Source organism: Belonocnema kinseyi, chromosome 4, assembly GCF_010883055.1.
Source record: "Belonocnema kinseyi isolate 2016_QV_RU_SX_M_011 chromosome 4, B_treatae_v1, whole genome shotgun sequence".
In the NCBI taxonomy this organism is placed as follows: domain Eukaryota; kingdom Metazoa; phylum Arthropoda; class Insecta; order Hymenoptera; family Cynipidae; genus Belonocnema; species Belonocnema kinseyi.
The window spans coordinates 76,727,930-76,748,502 of record NC_046660.1 but is presented as its reverse complement, the minus strand read 5'-3'; the positions used below and the strand labels follow the sequence as shown (position 1 = coordinate 76,748,502).

The 20,573-nt window shown below is 27.8% G+C and overlaps 1 protein-coding gene across 5 annotated transcripts in view; it reads left to right on the top strand.

The window, feature by feature from the left end:
- Nucleotides 1-13,289, top strand: part of LOC117171266 (RUN and FYVE domain-containing protein 2-like) — a 63,629-nt gene extending 50,340 nt beyond the window's left edge. For 3 of the 5 annotated variants that reach the window (XM_033358398.1, XM_033358400.1, XM_033358399.1), the window contains one exon: nucleotides 11,782-11,922. In XM_033358398.1, coding sequence (XP_033214289.1) covers nucleotides 11,782-11,922 — 141 coding nt within the window. Of the gene's footprint in view, nucleotides 1-11,781 lie in introns of all 5 variants that reach the window. The other 2 variants (XM_033358401.1, XM_033358397.1) reach the window with 1 other exon arrangement.
- Nucleotides 13,290-20,573: the final 7,284 nt, after the last annotated feature.

The window sequence follows — 20,573 nt, the reverse complement described above, 5'->3', positions numbered from 1 at the left end:
CCCCCCCCGTTTTTGTCAAATGTCCACGTTTTGAGACCCCCTGAATCTCAAAAACAGGTTTTTACGAACGTGTCTGACCTTCTCTGCGTGTGCATATAAGTGTGTGTCTGTGGATTTTTAGTTTGTTCAGCACGATGACTTGCGAGAAAATTGACAGATTGCATTGGACTTTAGTATACTCTTTGAGTGTCCTAACATAAAGGTCAAGTTCGTTAGCCAGCTATTTTGGATAAAAATGCAAAAAGTGAGCGTATTTAAAAAATTTTTTAGACCACTTTTTTCAAAATTCAAATACTTTCTGTACGGATATTCATAGTATTCGAACAGACGAACAATTGATCCTAATGACTTTTTCAAAAAATAAAAAATTACCAGAGTTATAGCATTTACAAAATTCCAAAAAACACACTTAAATCACCATTTTATGCCAAATAACGCGCGATATGAAAAAAAGTCAAGAGAAGAAAAATGTTGCTTTTTTAATGCCCAACGAGATTGTCATAACAACTTTTTGAATTTTCTTGAAAAATCAAAAATTCCAATTTTGACAGCATTCAAAATAATGAAAAATCCAAAAATTACATTTTTCGGCCAAACTGTGCAAAATACGGTGAAAGATAAATACGCCAAAATTATGCATTTGAAAAAGATCTACAAATTTGTTATTAACCACTTTTGTCTTTTAATTCCTTTTTCGTCTCGTGTGTGGGGTTTCAAAAAATTTAACTTTTTATGTTTTTGATGCTATTTTTTATAATTTAAACTAAAAACAGAACTATCAAAAAACTATTTGTGACAAGTAAATCATTTTTACATTCTCATCAGAGAAGGTATTAGTTTTGTATAAAATTTGACCTCCCTAGTTTTTGTTAGAAGTTCCACGTTTTGAGACCCCCTGAATCCGAAAAACAGGTTTTTACGCATGTGTCTATCTGTATGTCTATCTGTCTGTCGTTATGTCTGTCTTTATGTCCCTGTCTGTCTGTGAGCACGATAACTTTTGAAAAAATTAATCTTTTAGATTGGCTTTTGGTACACTCTTTCAGTGTCCTAAGCTAAATGCTAAGTTCGTTAGTCAGATATTTTGGATAGAAATACTAAAAGTGAGCCCATTTTTTAAATTTTAGAGTACACATTTTTTCAAAATTCAAAAATTCTGTGTACAGTACTTGAAAAGAAAAATGTTACTTTACGATAGCTCTACAAGATTATCATATTAACTTTTTGAATTTTTTCGAAAAATTCAAATTTTGACCGCATGATAAATAATTGATATTAGACATGTGTATAATTTGATAACCCGCCCCTCCCCCCAGTTTTTGTCAAATTTCCACGTTTTGAGACCCCGTAAATCTGAAAAATAGGTTGTTACGAATGTGTGTGTCTGTCGGTCTGTATGTATGTATTTATGCCTGTCTGTCTGTCAGCACGATAAATTATGAAAAAATAATGTTATCAGATTGTCCTCTAGTACACTCTTTAAGTGTCCTAAACTAAAGGTTTAGTTCGTTAACCAGCCATTATTGATAAAAATTCAAAAAGTGAGCGCCTTTTGAATATTTTTGATAACATTTTTGCAAAATTCAAGATTTTTCTGTACGGTTATTCATAGTATTTAAAAAGTCAAACAATTTATCTGATTACTTTTTTCATAAAATTAAAAATTATAAGAGTTATAGTATTTTAAGGATTCCAAAAAACACACGAAAATGAACCTTTTAAGCCAATTAACGGACGATATGAAAAAATTGCAAGAGAAGAAATAGTGTGATTTCTAAATGCCCTAGAAGATTATCATAACAACACTCAGAAAAATGTTTGTTTGAATTAAACAACAAAATTTGTTTGGATTCATATAACTGAATCTGACAAATTTTTTGCTTCAATTAAAAAAAGTTTTATTTAATTTTAAGAAATGGAAACTATTTGCCTTATAGATTTAAACAAATAATTTGTTTAGTACAATTTGTTTAATTTAAACAAAACATTGACTTGATTAAACAATGCATTTGTTTAAAATATGTTTATTCGAATTCATAAAAATATTTGTTTGATTCCAACAAAAAATACAGTACAAAGCAGTATTACAAAGTGCCGCTAGGCATGATAAAGCGCTGCCGATGCGTCCTATGTAACTAACCTAGAATTTGAATTAATTTATCATATGATTTATTTGATGGCATTGGTATTTTTTCAGTGTTGTATTATTCTGAAGATTCTGTTTTACTGTAAAATTTAAAAAAATAATATAAGAAATAAAAATAAATAAAAAAATAAAATAAAATAACAAATAAAAATTATAAAATAAAAATAAAAAAAAAAATATAAATAAAATGAGAAGCACAGAGTTAACAATTAACCAGAATTAAGCTTCGGAATGAATACGTGTTTCTCGTTTTACATATACAACGATACTTATGATTAAGCATAAACATATTATCGATCTCATACATTATTTTTATAAAGAATGCTGAATTTTGTGGTTAAGTGTAGAAAAAAAGATTTACTTCACTTGAACAAAGTCTATAATTAATTGAAAAAATATGCATTCAATGTAAACAAGAACTATAATGATTTTAAACAAGAGATTTATTTAAACAAACAAAAAATGTATTTGAACCAAACTAATAAGGACAAACAAAAAATTTATTTAAATTAAACAAACATTTTCTTGACCAAATATTAAAGAAATAATTTGTTTAATTCAAACAAATATTTTTCTGAGTGAACTTTTTGAATTTTCTTGATAATTCAAAAAATAAATTTTTGACACCGTAAAAAATAATGAAAAATCCAAAAGTTACATTTTTTCGTGCAACATTTTCACAGTATTTCAAATAGTCTCAAATATAATAATGCATTCTCAAAAATAAAAAATATATACATCATTTAGAATTTAAAAACGGTAAGGCTGCTCAGTAGATCGTATGTATAAAGTTTAAATCATAAAGAAAACATAGGAAATGATCAAATTTAGTTTATGGAAAACCGTCAAAAGTTGCAATAAAACGTTGAATAACCAAATTTTTTTAAAAGATTGCGCATTTTTTTAAACTGGACAATGCAATTTGGTCTGTTTTAATACCAATGCAACTTTCGAATTCTAATAATATACATTTATGGGAATGATATAAAATTTCAGGGATAAACTCGAGTGGGAAGAACGAGATACGTGATGAGAATGTGTTCGTTAAATCCGAAGGAGCTTTAACAAAAGAGAATTCACAATCACCAAATTACTGTTGTCGATACTTTCATCTTTAGTTTTAAAAAGTCACTGCAGAAAGATCGAACGCGTAGCACGCGATGAGAATGTGCCCACAAAGCGGGCAGATTTTTTTGTTAATGCTTCAATTATCTCGTTGAAAATTTTTCTTTTCTGGTTGAATTGAACTTTTTTTATTAAAAATTAAAATCTGATTTGGTTTATGTATCAACTATTACATTTTTCCTTGGGAATTAATTTCTCTTGGTTAATAATTAATCTGTTCTGTATAAACTTTAACCATTTTGGTTAAAAAGTAATTTGTTTTTGGATGAACATATTTCATTTTGGTTGAAAATTCATCTCTTTGGTTGATAATGTAATAGTTTGTTAAAAATTGTTATTTTTTTGGTTGACAAATTAATTTCCTGATTAAAAATTTAATTATTGCACTTCCAGAATAAAGTAGAGTTTTTTATTCCAAAGTTCAACTGTTTGTTTTAAAATTTATATTTTTTAGTTTAAAATTCTACTAAATTGTTAAAGATTCATGTATTTTTTTCTAGTTTATCTTTTTCGGTCATGGATTTTTAACTGCAAAAGATCCAACCAGAAAAATAAGCGAATTTTCAATACAGATATGAATATTAGTTAAAGTGGCGAAACATAAAAAATGATTAATAAAAATAGAAATCAAATAAAAAAGATTAATTTTTCATCAAATAGATAAATTTTTAACCAAAATGATGAATTTTCCAGCCAGAAGATTAATCTGCTAAAAAACACGAATTTTCAACAAAACAGTTGAATTTTAGACTTAAAAGGATAAATTATCTACAAAGCGGTTACATTTTGAACCCAAACATATAATTTTTAAAAAAAAAACCGTTAATTTTCACCTGCGCAACTTAATTTTCTACCAAATTGGTAAATCTTTTAACAAACCAGATTAATATAAACTCAAACATTTGCATTTTTAACGAAAAAGGATTAATTTTCATCCAGGGAGTTTAATTTGCGACCAGAAAAGACGAATTTTTAACTAATTACATGAATTTTTACATAGAAACGATCAATTTTCAATACAAGTATTAACTCTAAATCAAAATTGAAAAGTAGTTCAAACTAAAAAATTATTTTTTAATTGTTTATAAAAAACACGATTTTTTAACCAATTAAGTCAATTTTCAACAAAATTCCTGAATCTTAAAGCCAAAAATACCGAAAATATCCTTTTGAATCCTCAAACAAACCTGGTTACCTTGGTCCCAAAATGATCAGTTTTCAAGCACGAAGATTAATTTTCGACAAAAAAATTACGAATTTTCAACGAATTGCATGAATTTTTAAATAAAGAAGATAAATTTTGAATAAGAAATATCATTTTTCAACAAAAGATGGAATAGTTACAGTGTTATTTAAAAAAATGAATTCTCAAAAGAAAAAAAAAATAAGAAAAAAACAGAATTTTCTATAAAATAGTTACATTTTTAACAAAAGAGAAGCATTTTCTGGAAAATTGTTCAAATTTTCACCAAGTAGCTAAATTTTTTACAATGAAAGATGATTTTTTTAAACATAATAGCTGCATTTTCCACAAAATAATAACATTGTGAATGAAAAAAAGAAGAAAAAAGAATTCTTTAAAACTTATTATCAGAAAATGTACTACAATTTTTTATTTATTATATAAATGAATTAAAATATTAAATTAATGAATTAATCAAATATCAATATTTAGCTGCTTATTAAAACGTGTATTTTAAAAATAATGAATTAGAATTTAACTAATTAAAGTCATCACCCGTTACCAACTGTAGTTTTTAGCGTGACCCCCTCTCTCCACACATTGCTAACGTAATTTATGGACGATGCTTTAGTTTATGTAAAATTCTGAACAATTGTGAAAAAATAATGTAAAAATGCCCTAGTTGGCCTAGTGAACGGATCGGTCAGTAGGTGGTCACTTTACGGTCACGAGTTCCGCTAGGGCGCTACAAAGACGAATTAGTGGGCCGGCAGTTGTTCCCGATTTTGATCTTAGACTGATTTATACATCCTCTGAAGTGTCTGTAAGCATCCGGATTTGTGGCGGATAAGGAACTGCGGTAAGGTTGAGGCTTGGCAGGGCAAAGTTACAGACACTAATCTACTATACTCCTCGGCCATAAGTCACCTTGATGGGACGGTTCAATAATTAACTTCGTGGGCGAATCGGTTATCGGAAGATATTATTCGAGCCCTTCCTTGCACCCGGTATTAGCGACGTTGCTCGGTATGGAGGTGAGGTGTCCTATCTTATTTGGGAGAATTCAATTTGGATGTAAAATTTAGCGCGACCCACTCTGCCCAACCTCTCCTCTATCACGAAAATATCTCCCATCGGCTTAACGGCGCGGCGTCGAAATAAGCGCACACGAATGAAGGAATGAATTATAAGGTTCTTAACATTTATTTCATAAGATTTTCGCCTTCGTGAGTATTATCTAATTCATTTCAGATCCCTTTAGCGTTATTCTCTTTCAGTTATCAGGGTGTCTAAGGTTGGGGTGTAAAGCCGGAGGCCCCTCACTTCTATTGACTGCAACTTGCTGAAAAAAATCTCAGAATTATTTGAGAAAAAGCATATGAAAGATTAAAATCTGCCGAAGGCCATCATATGATTATTTTTATTTTAAAGAATTTTTGTAAATAGTTAGAGGGCAAAACATTTGAAAAAGACAGGGGTGTTGGCCTTCTTTTTAAGCGTCGAATTTCATGCGTTCCCACAAAAAGGTGGACGCTAGGAAAAATCTAAAAAAATTCACAGATATTCTTTTAGAATTCTTTAATGCTAATACATTTTTCAAAATTCTGAAATATTCAATTCCGATTTCAATTCATATTTATATTTTAGAAAAATAAAGTACTTTGTAGTTTTTAGAGTAAAAATAGTATTTGAAAGAAGAAATATTTCTAAATTATAAAATTTCTTTAAATTGTTTATTGAAAATTTATCTTCCTTTATTTAAAAATTCAAAAACTTGGTTAAAAGTTAAACCACATTTTTTTTAATTCATTTTTTGTTGTTGAAGATTCATCATTTTAATTGAAAATTTATCCCTGGTTCAAAGTGTAACTGCTTTTATCTATCCCAGTAAGAAACTTAACTATTTTTCTGAAAATTCATATAGTACTTTGTAAAAAATTTGTATTTTTTTGTAGAAAATTAATCTTTCTGGTATAAAATTCAACTATTCCAGTTGAAGATTCATAATTTTAGTTCAAATTAATCAGTGTTGGTCAAAAATTAATTCCTTGGACTGAAAATTTGAATGTCCATTTTTTATTGAAAATTGAGCTTTTGTTGTCATAAATTCGACAGTTTGGATAAAAATGTGTCTTTTTAAATTTTAAATTACACTATTTAATTGAAAATTTACATATTTTATTAAAAAAACATTTTTTTGGTAGAAAATGATTTTTTCTTTGCAAGTTAATCTTCTTGTTCAAAAATTCTTCTTTTCGGTAAAAAAATGTAAGTACCCCAGTTAATTTTTTATCATTTTAGTTGAAAATTAATTTTTCAGGTTGAAAATAAAATTACTTGGTTGAAAGTTAAACTGTTTTGGTAAAAATGATTTTTTTGTGGGGAATATTCCAATATTTTAGTTAACAATTCCTCTCTTTTGTTGAACCTTCATTTTTTGACTACAAATTTAATTATTCAATTTTTGGTTTAAAAATGATCTTCTTTAGTTGATAAAATCATATTTTTTGGTAGAAATTAATCCTCTTGCTTGAAAATTCATCTTCCTGGTTTTAAATTCAACTATTCTAGTTAATAATTTACTGTCTCAGTTGAATATTAATCACTTTGCTTGAAAATGTAACTTTTATTTGAAAAGTTAGTTTTTTTGTGGAAAGTCATTTTTTGAACTGAAAATTATATTCCATAGTTGTAGTTGAAAAATGCTCTGTTTGGTTCAACATTAGTTTTTTAACTTAAAATTTAATTCTTTAAGTTTTGGTTAACAATTTTTGTAGTAAAAATTTATTTTTGGTTTCGTTAAAAATTGAACTATTTCAGTTGGAGACTTATTGTTTTAATTTAAAGCTCATCTTTTTAGTTGAAAATTCAACTATCTCATTTGAAAATTCTTTATTTTAGTTTGAAATTCACCGCTTGGGTTAAAAATTGAACTTTTTTTCTTGACAATTCGTTATTTTTTGTTTAAAAATTAAATTTTTATCCAAAAGTTCAACAATTCCTTTTTTTAATTATACTTTTTAGTGTAAAATCTACACATTTGTTTAAAAATTCATTTATTTTGCAATTTTTCGTTCTGTTGAGTTAAAAGATGTTTGGAATAAACGTCATGAATTACAGTAAATGTTTTCGGTTAGAGACAAATATAAATATGTTACTTTTAGTTGACCTGAAAAATTGAAAAACTTGACTGGAAAAAACCGAGAAATTAACGGGGATTTTGAAATCGTCCGCCGAATCGCTACCCTAATACTACAAAATGTTCTGTTTTTATTTAAAATAAGCTGTATTTTCTGTGGCTGGAAATGGGCAACAGCAGGGTCTTTATTTCACGATGTATACACTGTCGATAATTTGTTGCCCATTTCCAGCCACAGAAAATACAGCTTATTTTCAATAAAAAAAAAACATTTTTCGGTAAAATGGCTCAACTCATGTTTTCTGATGCGCTCCCAGTGCAATAATTAAATTTATGATAAAATAATTGTAATGCAAGAATTTCGCAAAAAAATATAATTCTTACTTTGGAATAGGAAATTTTCAAAAAGAATGATAAAAAGAATAAAAGTTGGATTTCGTCAACATTTGAAACTTCCCTTTCTAAATTTTTGAAAGAAGGGAGATACTATATTTCTGAATTACAATAGAATGTTTGGTAAATAAATATAATCCTAACTTGAAACAGGGAATTTTGAAAGTGAATTTAATTGTGACTTGGCACAGGGAATTATATTCCTTACAGAGTTCATTAGATTTTGAAAATTCCCTGGGAATTTCCTTTAAAAATTGTGTTTGTTACATTCGAAGAGGGGATTTCAGTAGGGAGTTTCGACTTTGGGAAAGGGGATTTTAGTAAAGAAATATAATTTTAAAAATGACAACAGAGAATTCTCGTAAATAATTAAAATTTTAATTTTGAACAGGGACTTTCGTAAAGAATTAAAATTTTGACTTTGAATCAGGGATTTTTCCAAAAGAATCATATTAATAATAAAAATCAGAATACATGCCGATTAGAAACTTTCCCCTTCCAAATTTTGGAAAAAGGGAGTTATTATATTTCTGGATTATAATTGAAAATTTCTTGAATAAATATTATTCCAAGTTACGTCATAGACTGAATTAAATATAATTTTGAGTTTGGGATAAGAAATTTCCGAGAAGAATTACTAGTTTTACTTCGGGACACAGAATCTTAGTTTGACAAATTGGATGATAAAATGTACGTAAAGAATTATTATTTTGACTTTTAATTTGAGGATTTCGTGAAGAATTATTATTTTGATTTTCGTTTAGAGAAGTTTATAAAAAAATTATAATTCTGAGAAAGAATTGAAAATTTTCCTAAAGAGTTATAATTTTCATTTTTTTCCAATGCCCTTACAAAATAACTTTTGATTTTAACCACCCAAACCCCTTTCCATTACACTCTGAAAATGCCAAACAATTGCAAAATAGCTAGTAACTTTTTCAGTGGTAATAATTTTTATTCGATAAGTTCCAAGCTTCAAAGTATTTTCTAAACAATCTTTAATTGTTCAAATAATTATTATTTTCTCAAACAATTTTTGTTACGCCTTTAAATCGTGCAAAGTTTTTATTTTTCGATATAAGTGATACAGTTGATGAATTTCAAGAATCGTATTTCTAACTGAAAATAATTTGGTAATAATTTAAACAATCTCCATGTGTTTAAACGATTTTCCCGTGTTATTCCTAATGATTTATTATTTTCTAAAATGAATGGCAACATTAACTAATGTTGAGAGTAATATATTTTTAACGATGTTTGGCAATTGTTTTAATAATTTTCATTTCTTTAAACAATTGTTTCATTTGTAAATATTGAAATATTACTACTTTCTGGAATCAATAACGTAGTTATTTTAAGAGTGATTTTTATTATGAAAGACAGTTTTGAAATTATTTAAACAATTAATAATCAATTATTTGCACTTTCTCATAAGAAAGATGGAGACAATTATTGTTTATTTTTTATACTGTGTTATCTTGATTATTTAAACAATAATCCTTTTCTTATACGTGTTTTTTTTCATCTTTCCTATGGAAAGGAGAAATTGATATTAATTGTTTAAATAGTTACAAAAAATTGTTCAAAAAGAAAATCACCTGTAAGATTAATTTCAGAAAATAATAAGTCTTCACGATATACAGGATTAAAAATTGTTTAAATAGAAGAAAGTTGTGTATACAATTGACAAAAAAACCTAGAGAATATTACTTTGAACGTTCTGTAATTGTTTCAGTAACTTAATAAAAAAAATTCTTAAGATTAACAGAGGAAAACTATTGAAAACAAATGACGATCGTTTAATTAATGACCAAAGGTGTCAAATTACATATATTATTCTTCAAGTTCATCAAATGTATAATTTATCCTGAAAAAATTAGCATAAATTTTACATAAAACTGACATTTTGCCCTTTTCGAGGCATTTTCCGGGCATAATGCATCAGGATAAATAACAATTTTGAACTTTCTTTTTCCAAAATTTGGAAAGAGGAAGTTTTTGCATTTCTGAATTTTAATAAAAAATTTGGTTTATAAGATAATTTTGACTTGGTATAGGGAATTTTGGACATGGAACGGGAAATTTTGGGAACAAATTTTTATTCTAATTTATAAAACGGGAATTTACAGAAACAATCTTTGTTCAGAGCCAGAATAATAATAATAATAATAATAATAATAAACAATAATTTTGAGTTTGGGACAGGGAATTGTATTATAGAAATATCATTTTGAAAATTGGAACAGGTAATTCCCGAAAGAAATATAATTTTTAATTTTGAATAGGGATTTTCGTACAGATATATAATTTTTACTTTGGGACCGACAAGTTTTTAATAGAATTATAATTCTGAGAAAGAAACGGGAATTCTCGTAAAGAATTATAATTTTCATTTTAGGTTCCCTTTAAACAGGAAATTTTTTTAAGAATGATAATTTTTACTACTTCTATTGTAGTTATGTGTTTGGAAGGGTAATAAATAAATGAAATATAAAAAAATCCCGTAAAGGAATATAATTTTTGCTTTGGAAAAGAAATTTTAGTCAAGAATTATCTTTTTGCCTTGGAGCAGGTAATTTTTAACATTGCACGGGAAATTTTGGGAAATAATTATTCTGATTTATAACAAGGGAAGTTACAAAAAATTCCTGTTCCAAGTCAGAATTCTAAGAATTCCAAGTCAGGTTTGGAAAATTCCTTGATACCAAATTTGAATTTGTTTTATTTGAAAAATCTTTTTTTTTGTCATTAAAAATTGCCATAAGCTTAAACTTCCCTATTTCAAATTTTCAAAAAGGAATTTACTATATTTCTGAATTATGATACAAAATATGGTGAATAAACATAATTCTGACATGGAACTGGACATTTTTAGAAATAAATGCAGAGAATTCCCTTAAGAAATTATAATTTATATTTAAGGATAGAAAGATTCCATAGAGAATAATAATTTACACTTTATAACAGAGGATTTCCGTCAACAATTATTATTCAATTTATATTTTAAGGCTGGGAATTGTAAAGAATTATGATAGGACTTAAAACAGAAAATCGTTGATATGGAATATTATAATTATTTTACAAAACTCTCTGTTCCAAATAAGAATTTTAATTCATATGACAAAAAATTGTCTGATTTTCCAATTCAGAATAATTTTTTTCTTCCTGAAATTCCCTGTTCCAAATCAGCAATCTTTGAAATTTTTTGAAATGTTTAGAAGTTTGTTGAAATCATCGAACGTTATTTGAAATAATTCAAATCTTTTTAACTTTTTCAAAAAGACCGTGAAAAAAAACCTAAAAATTCCCGACAATTTAAAATAAAATATCGGTTAGAAACTCGGATTATTTATAATCTTTTTAATTACTATTTCTGAAAAGGTCTGCTAGTGAATCTTGGTTTATTTTTTCTATGTTATTCTCAAGGACATTAGATTTATTGCCATATAAACAGAACATATTGTTTATAATATGATTTCGAGAAAGGGAAGGTTCTAAAAAGATAAATGTCTAATTATCTTATGCAAATCGTGTAAGGCTGAAGAAATATGCGAGACTGGATATAAAGTACGTCATCTACTTAAGTGGTAAAGCAAGTTTATGGTCAGCCACTATACATACGACATTTATCGGAGTGATTTATTTTTTGAGGTAAGAAATAAGGCTCCTTTATGCTTCTTTTTCCAATTTTCTGATGTAACTTACTAAGGCCATTTTGGAAAAACAGTTTCCCAGAAATATTAAAGTTTAAATTTTCGTTTTGAAAGTAATCGAAGACATAAATTTCTGTTACAGCACCATTGTCGAAATTGTGGAAATATTTTTTGCAGCGCCTGCAGCGACAACACGATAGCTTTACCGAATTCGGCAAAACCTGTCCGAGTGTGTGACGATTGCCACATATCTTTGGTTGGTCGTTATTCAATTATTCGCTAATCCGAAAGTCATCTGTAGATACAATAATTTTGACAACGACTTCAACTTTAGTAAAAAAATCGCGAAAATTTTGCGACGACATTCAGTCCCTGGATTTTAGGGATTTACGAGCCGAGCACAAAGGGTAACAAAAGAACGGGATTTCAATGCCGCTCAACTTGTCACACAGGCCTGAAAAGCCTTCATAATCGTAGAATGAAGACGCCACTGTAATACATCACCATATTATAAATAGCCCAGGCATTTCGTATGAAAAGAGGCCTTTTTACAACTTCAACTAGGTGGAGCCCGTTTTTTTGTTACTAAGATCGTGTTTGCGTAAATTGACCCTTCCCACTGCATTTTAGAGAAAAATGTCTTGAAAACAAAATTAAACTAAATTTTTTGTTGAAAAAAATTTTAAAAAATAGAACCTTCTATCTTGAATAGGTGCTGACTTATGACCCTTCAAAGTACAGTAGGTCTTATCGGATCGGTATGGACCGGGTCTCCATTTTCGATCACGATGGCGCAGGAACAAATCTAACTATACCTCCTGTTAGTGGTGTATCCTAAAATGTTCAGGCCCCTTAACGTTTGATTGGCCATTGGCGGCTAGAGGCCTTCTTAACGCTTTAACTAGGTAGAGTGCGTCTTTTTTATAGCTAAGATCGTGTTTGTGTAGATTGGCCCTTCTCACTGCATTTTAGAGCAAAATGTCATAACAGAAAAATTAAACTGGACAAAATTTTGAAGAAAAAATAAAAAAAGTAGAACCTTCTATCTTGAATAGGTGCTGAGTTATGATCCTTCAAAGTACAGTAGGACTCTTTGGATCGGGACGCAACCGGGTCTCCACTTTCCACCACGCAGGCGACGAGTCCAGAACCGACGAGTCCTACTTTGACCCGATTTTTTTTCTAAAAGTGGCTTAGAAATTTAATTTGGAAGTTTTCATATGTAACAAGAGGTACTTCCCAGTAATAAAACAAAATAAACAATAATCTATCCAAATTAGGTTATTAGTTATAACCTCTTACATTTAACAATTTTACCCATTTGTCGGGACAAGTAGCTCGTGTTCAGTGTTTTTGAAAATAGCTCGTTTCTGGATGAAGCAACGTAAATGCTGCCAGAAGAAAAGTTGTAGATCATAAAATTCTGCGTAAATATAAAAACGACATGATTGGTCTAGTTTCTATAGGTCACATGTTATGACCATGCAACCTTCGCCCTCTTCTGTCGGAAGAATCTGTCTTCACTGACAAATGTACTTTTGGCACTATTTAAAAGAAATAATAATAATGAATATTTCGGAGAAATACCCAGTTTTTAATTTGTGTTGAAAAAATTAATGATTTGACAATTATTTAAATAATACTCTTCTCCCTATCAATTAAAAATTGTTAAAATAATTATCAAATAAAAATAATTATCAAAATAATAATTATCAAATAAAATAATTATCAAATAATAATTGTTAAAATAATTATCAAGTATCCTTGGAAATTATTATTTTCAACATTCGTTAATCATGTTATTAATTCCAGAAAATAATTACTTTTCACGATTTATGGGGGCATAAATTGTTTGAGAAAATTAAAACTGTATCAAATGTATCATTTATCGCGAAAAATAGTGACTTTTCATGATGAACAGGGAACAAATTTTATGAACAAGTAATGATTATTTAAAGAATTCAAAATTAGTTCAAAGGTACTTGAAAACTCTAAGAATTTGATTTTTACCCACTTTGAAAAACTCGGATTGATTTCAAGCATCATAACTCGACCGGTGAGCAAGATAATAAGATTATATTTTCTTTAAGTTTTCTCATAATTTTGTCTAGTTTGATTTTTCTTTCGAGGATTTTCCTCTAAAATGCATTGGGAAAGGTCAATTTACGTAAACACGATGTTTGGGATTTTTTTCAAAAATATTCCCGTGAAGCATAGTAGTGATTTCTAGCAAATTTGGAACTTGGATCAGAAAAACACGGCTTCTTTGCTCGAAGGTTGCGTGTTCGATTCTCCCTGCCTGCAATTTTTAAATTTGTTTTTTGCTTAGTAAAATGTTCATAAACATAATTTCATTCAACAATTTTCATAAATTCTGCAAATAATAATTTTTTAAATTCCCTTTACGAAAGAACTGACTTTTTAACTTTACCATGTTTTTCGCAAACTGTAGAATGCCGGGGCAAAAAAAATATGACAATTTATAAATATAGAACATCACATTATACTTTATCAATTTATGCATCATTGTAGCCATTTAGATTTGCTTTCATTTGTTTTATTTTAGAAGTACAGTCTTGTCTAGAAATTACTTGTTAACTAATTTCAAGTTTGCTTCCGGTCGACCGATTCTTTTTGCAGATTCGTGACTCAGTGCGATGGGAGGAACGGAAATCGACCTTGTAAATTATTAGTGTCGCGTACGATTTACAGTGGAGTAAAGGAAATCGCGTGACTTTAAAAATAAGTCGATTTGAGGAAGAAAATTCTGGTGTTTAGTTTAATATATACACATATTGGAAGACAGTCGTGTTCGGCACAGATTTTTACAGCTAGTAAATGGTACCCTTCTTTAACTCGGTAAGGCTTTCAAGTCGGTACTTCAATTTTATCACAAATTTTATAGTTAGCTAGTTCTATCGGAAGAGTTTTTAACTATATTCTTAAACTGCTCGTAAAGTAGAAATTATTTTTTCACCCGAGTTACGGTAATCATTGGTTGGAGTGTCGATTCTTGGGGATAATGAAAAAAATGGTTAAAATATGGTTAAAATATGGTAGCATTTTAGAGAGAATTCGTGTGTGTGCTTCAGATTTAAAATTTATTAGATAGATTCACGAATTCTAGCAGGTTTGGAAACTGCTCCTAAAAGTATAAATTTTCTCGTAACAGAATTACAAAATTATGAAATTTGAGGGCTTATAATTTAAAAAATTCCCTAGCGGACCGCATGAACGGACAATTCAACATATAACTTTAAATGTAAAAAATCTTTTTACATATTTATATTTACGTGCTTGTATTTATTAATATGTTACTTGAAAATAAAAGTATAAATCTATAGAAATATAAAAAGAGTATGTGGAATTGTGAATAAATATGAAAAAGGATTAACTTATTCCCTAGCGGACCTGGTGAACAAAACGGTTATTATTATTTGTGTGTGTTTATTTACAGGTTAAAAATTAAAAGTTGTCTGTACTTTGGGTTGCCGCACACAGCTTTCTTTTTTTTAATTTTTTAATGCATGAATAAATACAAATATATAAATGTGCAAAAGATTAACACAGAAAAAATAGTAGATAAACCTTACATCGATTTCCGATGAAAGATTTGCTGCAATAAAAACTAACATTACAGGATAAACTTGAACCAAATATCAGTCAAACTTTCTGTTGTTTTTTCCATGACAACAACATTTGTTTTGAAAAAGGCAACAAATCTTATCGTTACTTTATTCTGTGAAAATATTTTTGATTTCTATGTGTAATTGTGAATAAATATGTAAAAGGATATAAATATGCCCCAGCGGATCCAGTGAAGGGAACGGAGACTACGTGTTCACTTTAAGGTCACGTGGTCCGCTAGGGCGGTCAATTTACGGTCCGCTAGTTAGTCTAATAAAATGTTAAAAATATTAAATTATACTTATTTCTATGCTGAATTTTAATACATTTTTACGTCAAATTCTGAATTAAATTACGTTGTTTATTAATTAATTATCAATTCCAAGTTATGTGAAACTAATAATTATGTTTCGAGAAGATTATTGATTAAGTAGTAATTACTGAGCCGATTGAAGATTAAATTAAATAATAATGATTTTGTGGAAAGTATTACAAAATGATTGAAGATATTTAATATAATTCATATCTCATCAGAAAAATTGTCACTCAAATCGCACACTTTTCTAAAATCAAGGTTTTGGTATTAAAAAAGAATATTGCAGTAATAATAATAATTCTTTAAATAAAGGTAAGAATATTTATAATGTAAGCTTGATGTGAAAAGCTAACAGAACGAAGGAAACTGTTTTTTATGGATAGTTGAAAATATTTTCTGTACACACTCATATATGTAGATGTTTGGAGAGCTTTTAACGGAAACGTTTACGTTTCACTCGTTTTCTACAGTTTCATAAAAAAATGTAATTAAAATGGAAGTATCCTGAAAAGCAGGTGGATATTTCGTGTTTTGAGCTCTTCGTTCATGAAAGATTTTAATAAAATTGTTAATATATGATCATGTATACTATGTGTGATTAAAATCACTGAATGAAATAGAATAAATAATATTTTTAATTATCTTATGTATTTTATTCATTTTCATAAAATTATTATTTTCAGCAGCTTTGGAAAATTTTCTAGCTTTTCTTTATTTTTTGGATTTCAGGAAGGGTAAGTAGCAGGCTGCTTCGTGACATCCTTTCTTTTTAGATTTTATTAAACCTTCAATCGGAAATTTCTTTTTTTTTAAGAAAACACTTCACTATTTTTGCTAGATTAAAAAAGATATATTTAACGGTCGCTATAAAGCTTTTTATGGAAACGTTTGATTTGAAAGTTTAAACATTTTATTTCTACAATTTTACTTATCCTATCTTGTAAACTGTAGAATTTTTTTAAGCTTATGGAACCCCCCATTTTCTTTTCCTTATCACAAAATATTTTAAATGTGGGTATTAACACCCTTAATTTTTCATTATATGATAAAGTGAAGAGTAATTTGGTCAAATGCATCCCTGCAAATTTTTGTTAAATTCTGAAACTTTAAGGAAATATTAATTGCTTCACATACAAAAATTTTCACTATTTGAAAAAAAAGTTAAGCAATTCTTGTCCTGCAATTATAAACTTTTTTTCAAAAAATTTGACCTCGATAATTGTTCCTAAAGGAAAGTCTTTTCTTTATATTTACTGACCTAAATAATTGTGAATACTCAGAAATAAAAATTTCTAATAATTAATTATATAATCATTTTCTTAGTTTTTAAGGTTGGCCGAATCCATTTCACATCAGAACTGGTTCTATGCATGAAATCACAGAATCTCACTCAGAATAGGAGAATTCTTTTATCTTACGTTTGAATTTTCTATTTTTTTTCGGAAACAATGACAGATAAGACAAAATTTCAAAAATGGTTTAGCCCGCATGATGCTGATAAGATTTCTTTCTTCTATTAGTAATAACTTTTCAAAAATATTTGGAAAAACAAAGAAGGTGGGGGTTTCCAGAAAATATATCTTTTGAGGTTTTCAAAATTTGAAGAAAAAATAAATAAAAAATATTTTCTCATGCACTTCACCTTTTCATTCTTCTTAATATTTTTGAAAAACTTCTACAGATGAAAGAAAGGTGTCTTATCAGTATCATGTGGGATAAACCATTTTGAGGGCAAGGAGTTTTTTCTCTTCTAAAAATGTAATTTTTGAATTTTTCTTCTAAACTTTGAAAGATATCGCAAAAGAACAAGAGATATTTTTCATAGAACTTTTTTAGACGTGCAAACTTTTATCTTAACATTTTTTGACATCTGTCATTGTTTTCGAAAAAAAATAGAAAATACATTTATAAGAGAAAAGAATTCTGTTCGTCAAAAAAGTTATTTAGCAAACATTAAATTTACAAAATGTCTTCATTATCAAAGTACAAGTTCAGCAAAAAATTGTCAAACAATTTAAGGTGGATTTTTTGTAAAGATCGATTTTTAACTTTTTCAAAAGTTTTGTGATTTTAAGTGTAGAAATTTGCCTGATTTTAAAAGATTCGTTCGGATGTATAAATGTAATTTTATCTAAGATTTTTGAAGAAAAAAATATATTTTTGAAAACTTTAGACATGTCAAATCCAAATTTCAACGATGAAAAAAAATTTCAACCAAATTATAATTTGAAGAGAGAAATAATTTTTAATGCAAAATAAAATTTCGAACGATGATTTGTTTTTTAAGTTTATTTGTTTTAAGATTTTATTAATGCTAATTATTTTCTACTCTAACTTGTCTAAAATTTTATAAAATTTTCCAAACCTCTGAAATACTGTGAATTCTTTTTAAAATTTTCTAAATCTCATAACATTTTTTATATCATTTGAAAATTCTTTGAAAATTATTCGAAATCCTTTAAAATCCACGGAAATCCCTTCAAATTCTTCGAAATTCTGTACAATCTTTTCAAATTATTGAAATCTTCAATTTTCATCAAAATTCTTTATAATCCTTTAAAATCATTTAGAATCCTCAAAATTCCTTGAAATATTGAGAGAACCATTGGAATCTTTGCATAACTCTTCAAATTCACTGCAATCGTTAAAATCCGTGGGAATGGTTCCGAATCTCTTGAAACCCCTTGTAATATAATAAAATAATTAAAAAGCCATTCAAATTCCCCGAAATTCCTTGCAATTTTCGTAATTGCTTTATAGCTCTTCAAATCCGTTAAATTCCTTAAAATCGTTTAAAACTTGTGGAAATCTATGAATTTGCTTCAAATATTTGGAATCCCATAAAAGTCCATTATAATACATTAAAATCCCTAAAAATCTCTAAACATTAGTTAAAATCCTTAAAATGTTTCAACATCCTACGAAATCTCTTTAAGTCTTTGAACTTCCATTAAAATTCACTGAAATCTTTAAAATGCATGGGAATTTTCCGTATGCCTTAAAATTCCTTTAAAGAATTTTAATATCCCTTACAATATATCAATATTCGCTAAAATCTTCTGAAAGCCATTAAACTTTCTCGAAATCTCTTAAAATCCTTAATGATATCCAGAAATTCTTTCAAATTCTGCTAAATTTGATGAAATCTTCTAAAATCCGTGGATACACTTTTGGAATCTTTTGAAATCTCTTAAAATCCCGTTAAATCATTAAAACCCTTATAGGTCTTTTAAAATCCCATAAATACTTTGAAATCTTTGTAAATATTTCGAGATTTGCTTAAATCTTTTTGTTCCTTTTCTTGCAGTTCCGTTGGAATCGAAAATCGGTTCTAAATGGAACCCCCGTTTTTCATGGCATATGAAATTTCTTAAAATTCTTTCCAAGTTTTGAAATACCATTGAAATTCCTTCACATCTTTCAAAATTCGTAAAAATACTTTGGTGTCGCATTAAATTCATTAAAATTTTTTTAAATCGTTTGAAATTCCGAGACTCATTTTGATATCTCTTAAAATCCCTTACAATTCTTCAAAATCCGTGGAAATCTCTAAAAATCGGCTGACATACTTGAAATTCCGTCAAATATTTTGAAATCGTTTGAGACCTTGAAATGTTTGGAATCCCTATCAAAAATTTGTTGAACTTTTTACAATACGTGGAAATCCTTCCGAACCTCTCGAAACATCTTGCAATATATTAAAATAAAAATTGAAAGCAATTATTACTATAAATTAGAAAGTTTTACTGATTCGTCAGTATATAGTAACTGATTCATATTAAGAATCTACTCACTGATTGATATCTGTGAAAATTGTAACTGACTACAAATTATGGTGTTAAAATTTGCGTTAGATCGTTTGAAATCTACAAAATTTTCTAAAATCTGTTGATATACTTTGAAATCTTTATAAATTCTTCAAATTCTATTTTTATTTCACTTACTTTTAATCATATGAAATCTCTTTAAATAACTCAAATTCTTTTTAAATTCCCCTAAAATAAATTGGTATCTTTCAAAATTCGTGAAAATACTTTAGTATCACATGAAATCCTGTGAAAATTCGTGACTTATTTGTATATATTTTAAAATCCCTTGAAAGCCTCAAAAATGGCTCTTGATTGCTTAAAGTCAAATATATTCTGTCGAAATCCTTGCATATCTCTATAGTGGGTAATTTCTTCAAACACTTGAAATGGTTTACAATGGTTTGAAATCTGTGATTGTAAACAACTGGAAACCTTTTAAGGATTTTAGAGATTTTTTATTTGTGGAAAACATTATTTTTTAATTGTAAGGCAAGTATTACTTAAATTTTGTTTTCCAATTGTAGTAATGGTTAGTAAATTAATATTTCCTGAAGTTCTATAGTTTAACAAAAACTTTTAGACATAAATTAGATTCCTTAATTTCAACTTTATCACAAAAATGGAATTTTAAGTGTTTTAATATCTACCGTTATTGTTCAATTCAAAATTTAAAAATTCGAATTATCGACAAAACAGCTTTTATAACGAGATAATATCAAATTATAATGTACAGTTCTTAATGCCTTTTTACAATGATTACATTTTTACCGGTATTTAATTTTAACCTGACCAACTTTGGCGGTTTCCAATTTCTAAATTTCACTATGCAAAAACAAGCATTCGGTAGTTTTGTTCAGTTTTTAAAATAAATAAATTAAGACCCCTTACAATCTTAAAAATCTCATTAAAAACCTCTAAACCTTACGAATTTCCTTCGAAATACCCCTTTAAATATTATGAAATCGCATAAAAACTGTACAATATGTTTAAATCCATTAAAATAATTTGGAAATTCCGTGAAATTCCATGAAATCTGACGATGTGTCCTAAAATCCTGCAAACCTGATTAAAATTCCTTCTGAGCGTTTAAAACCACTTAAAATAATTGAAATATTATTAAATCAGTTAAAAATTTTTCAACCCCTTTCGGAATCTTTTAAAATGTCTTTAAACCTTATTGTT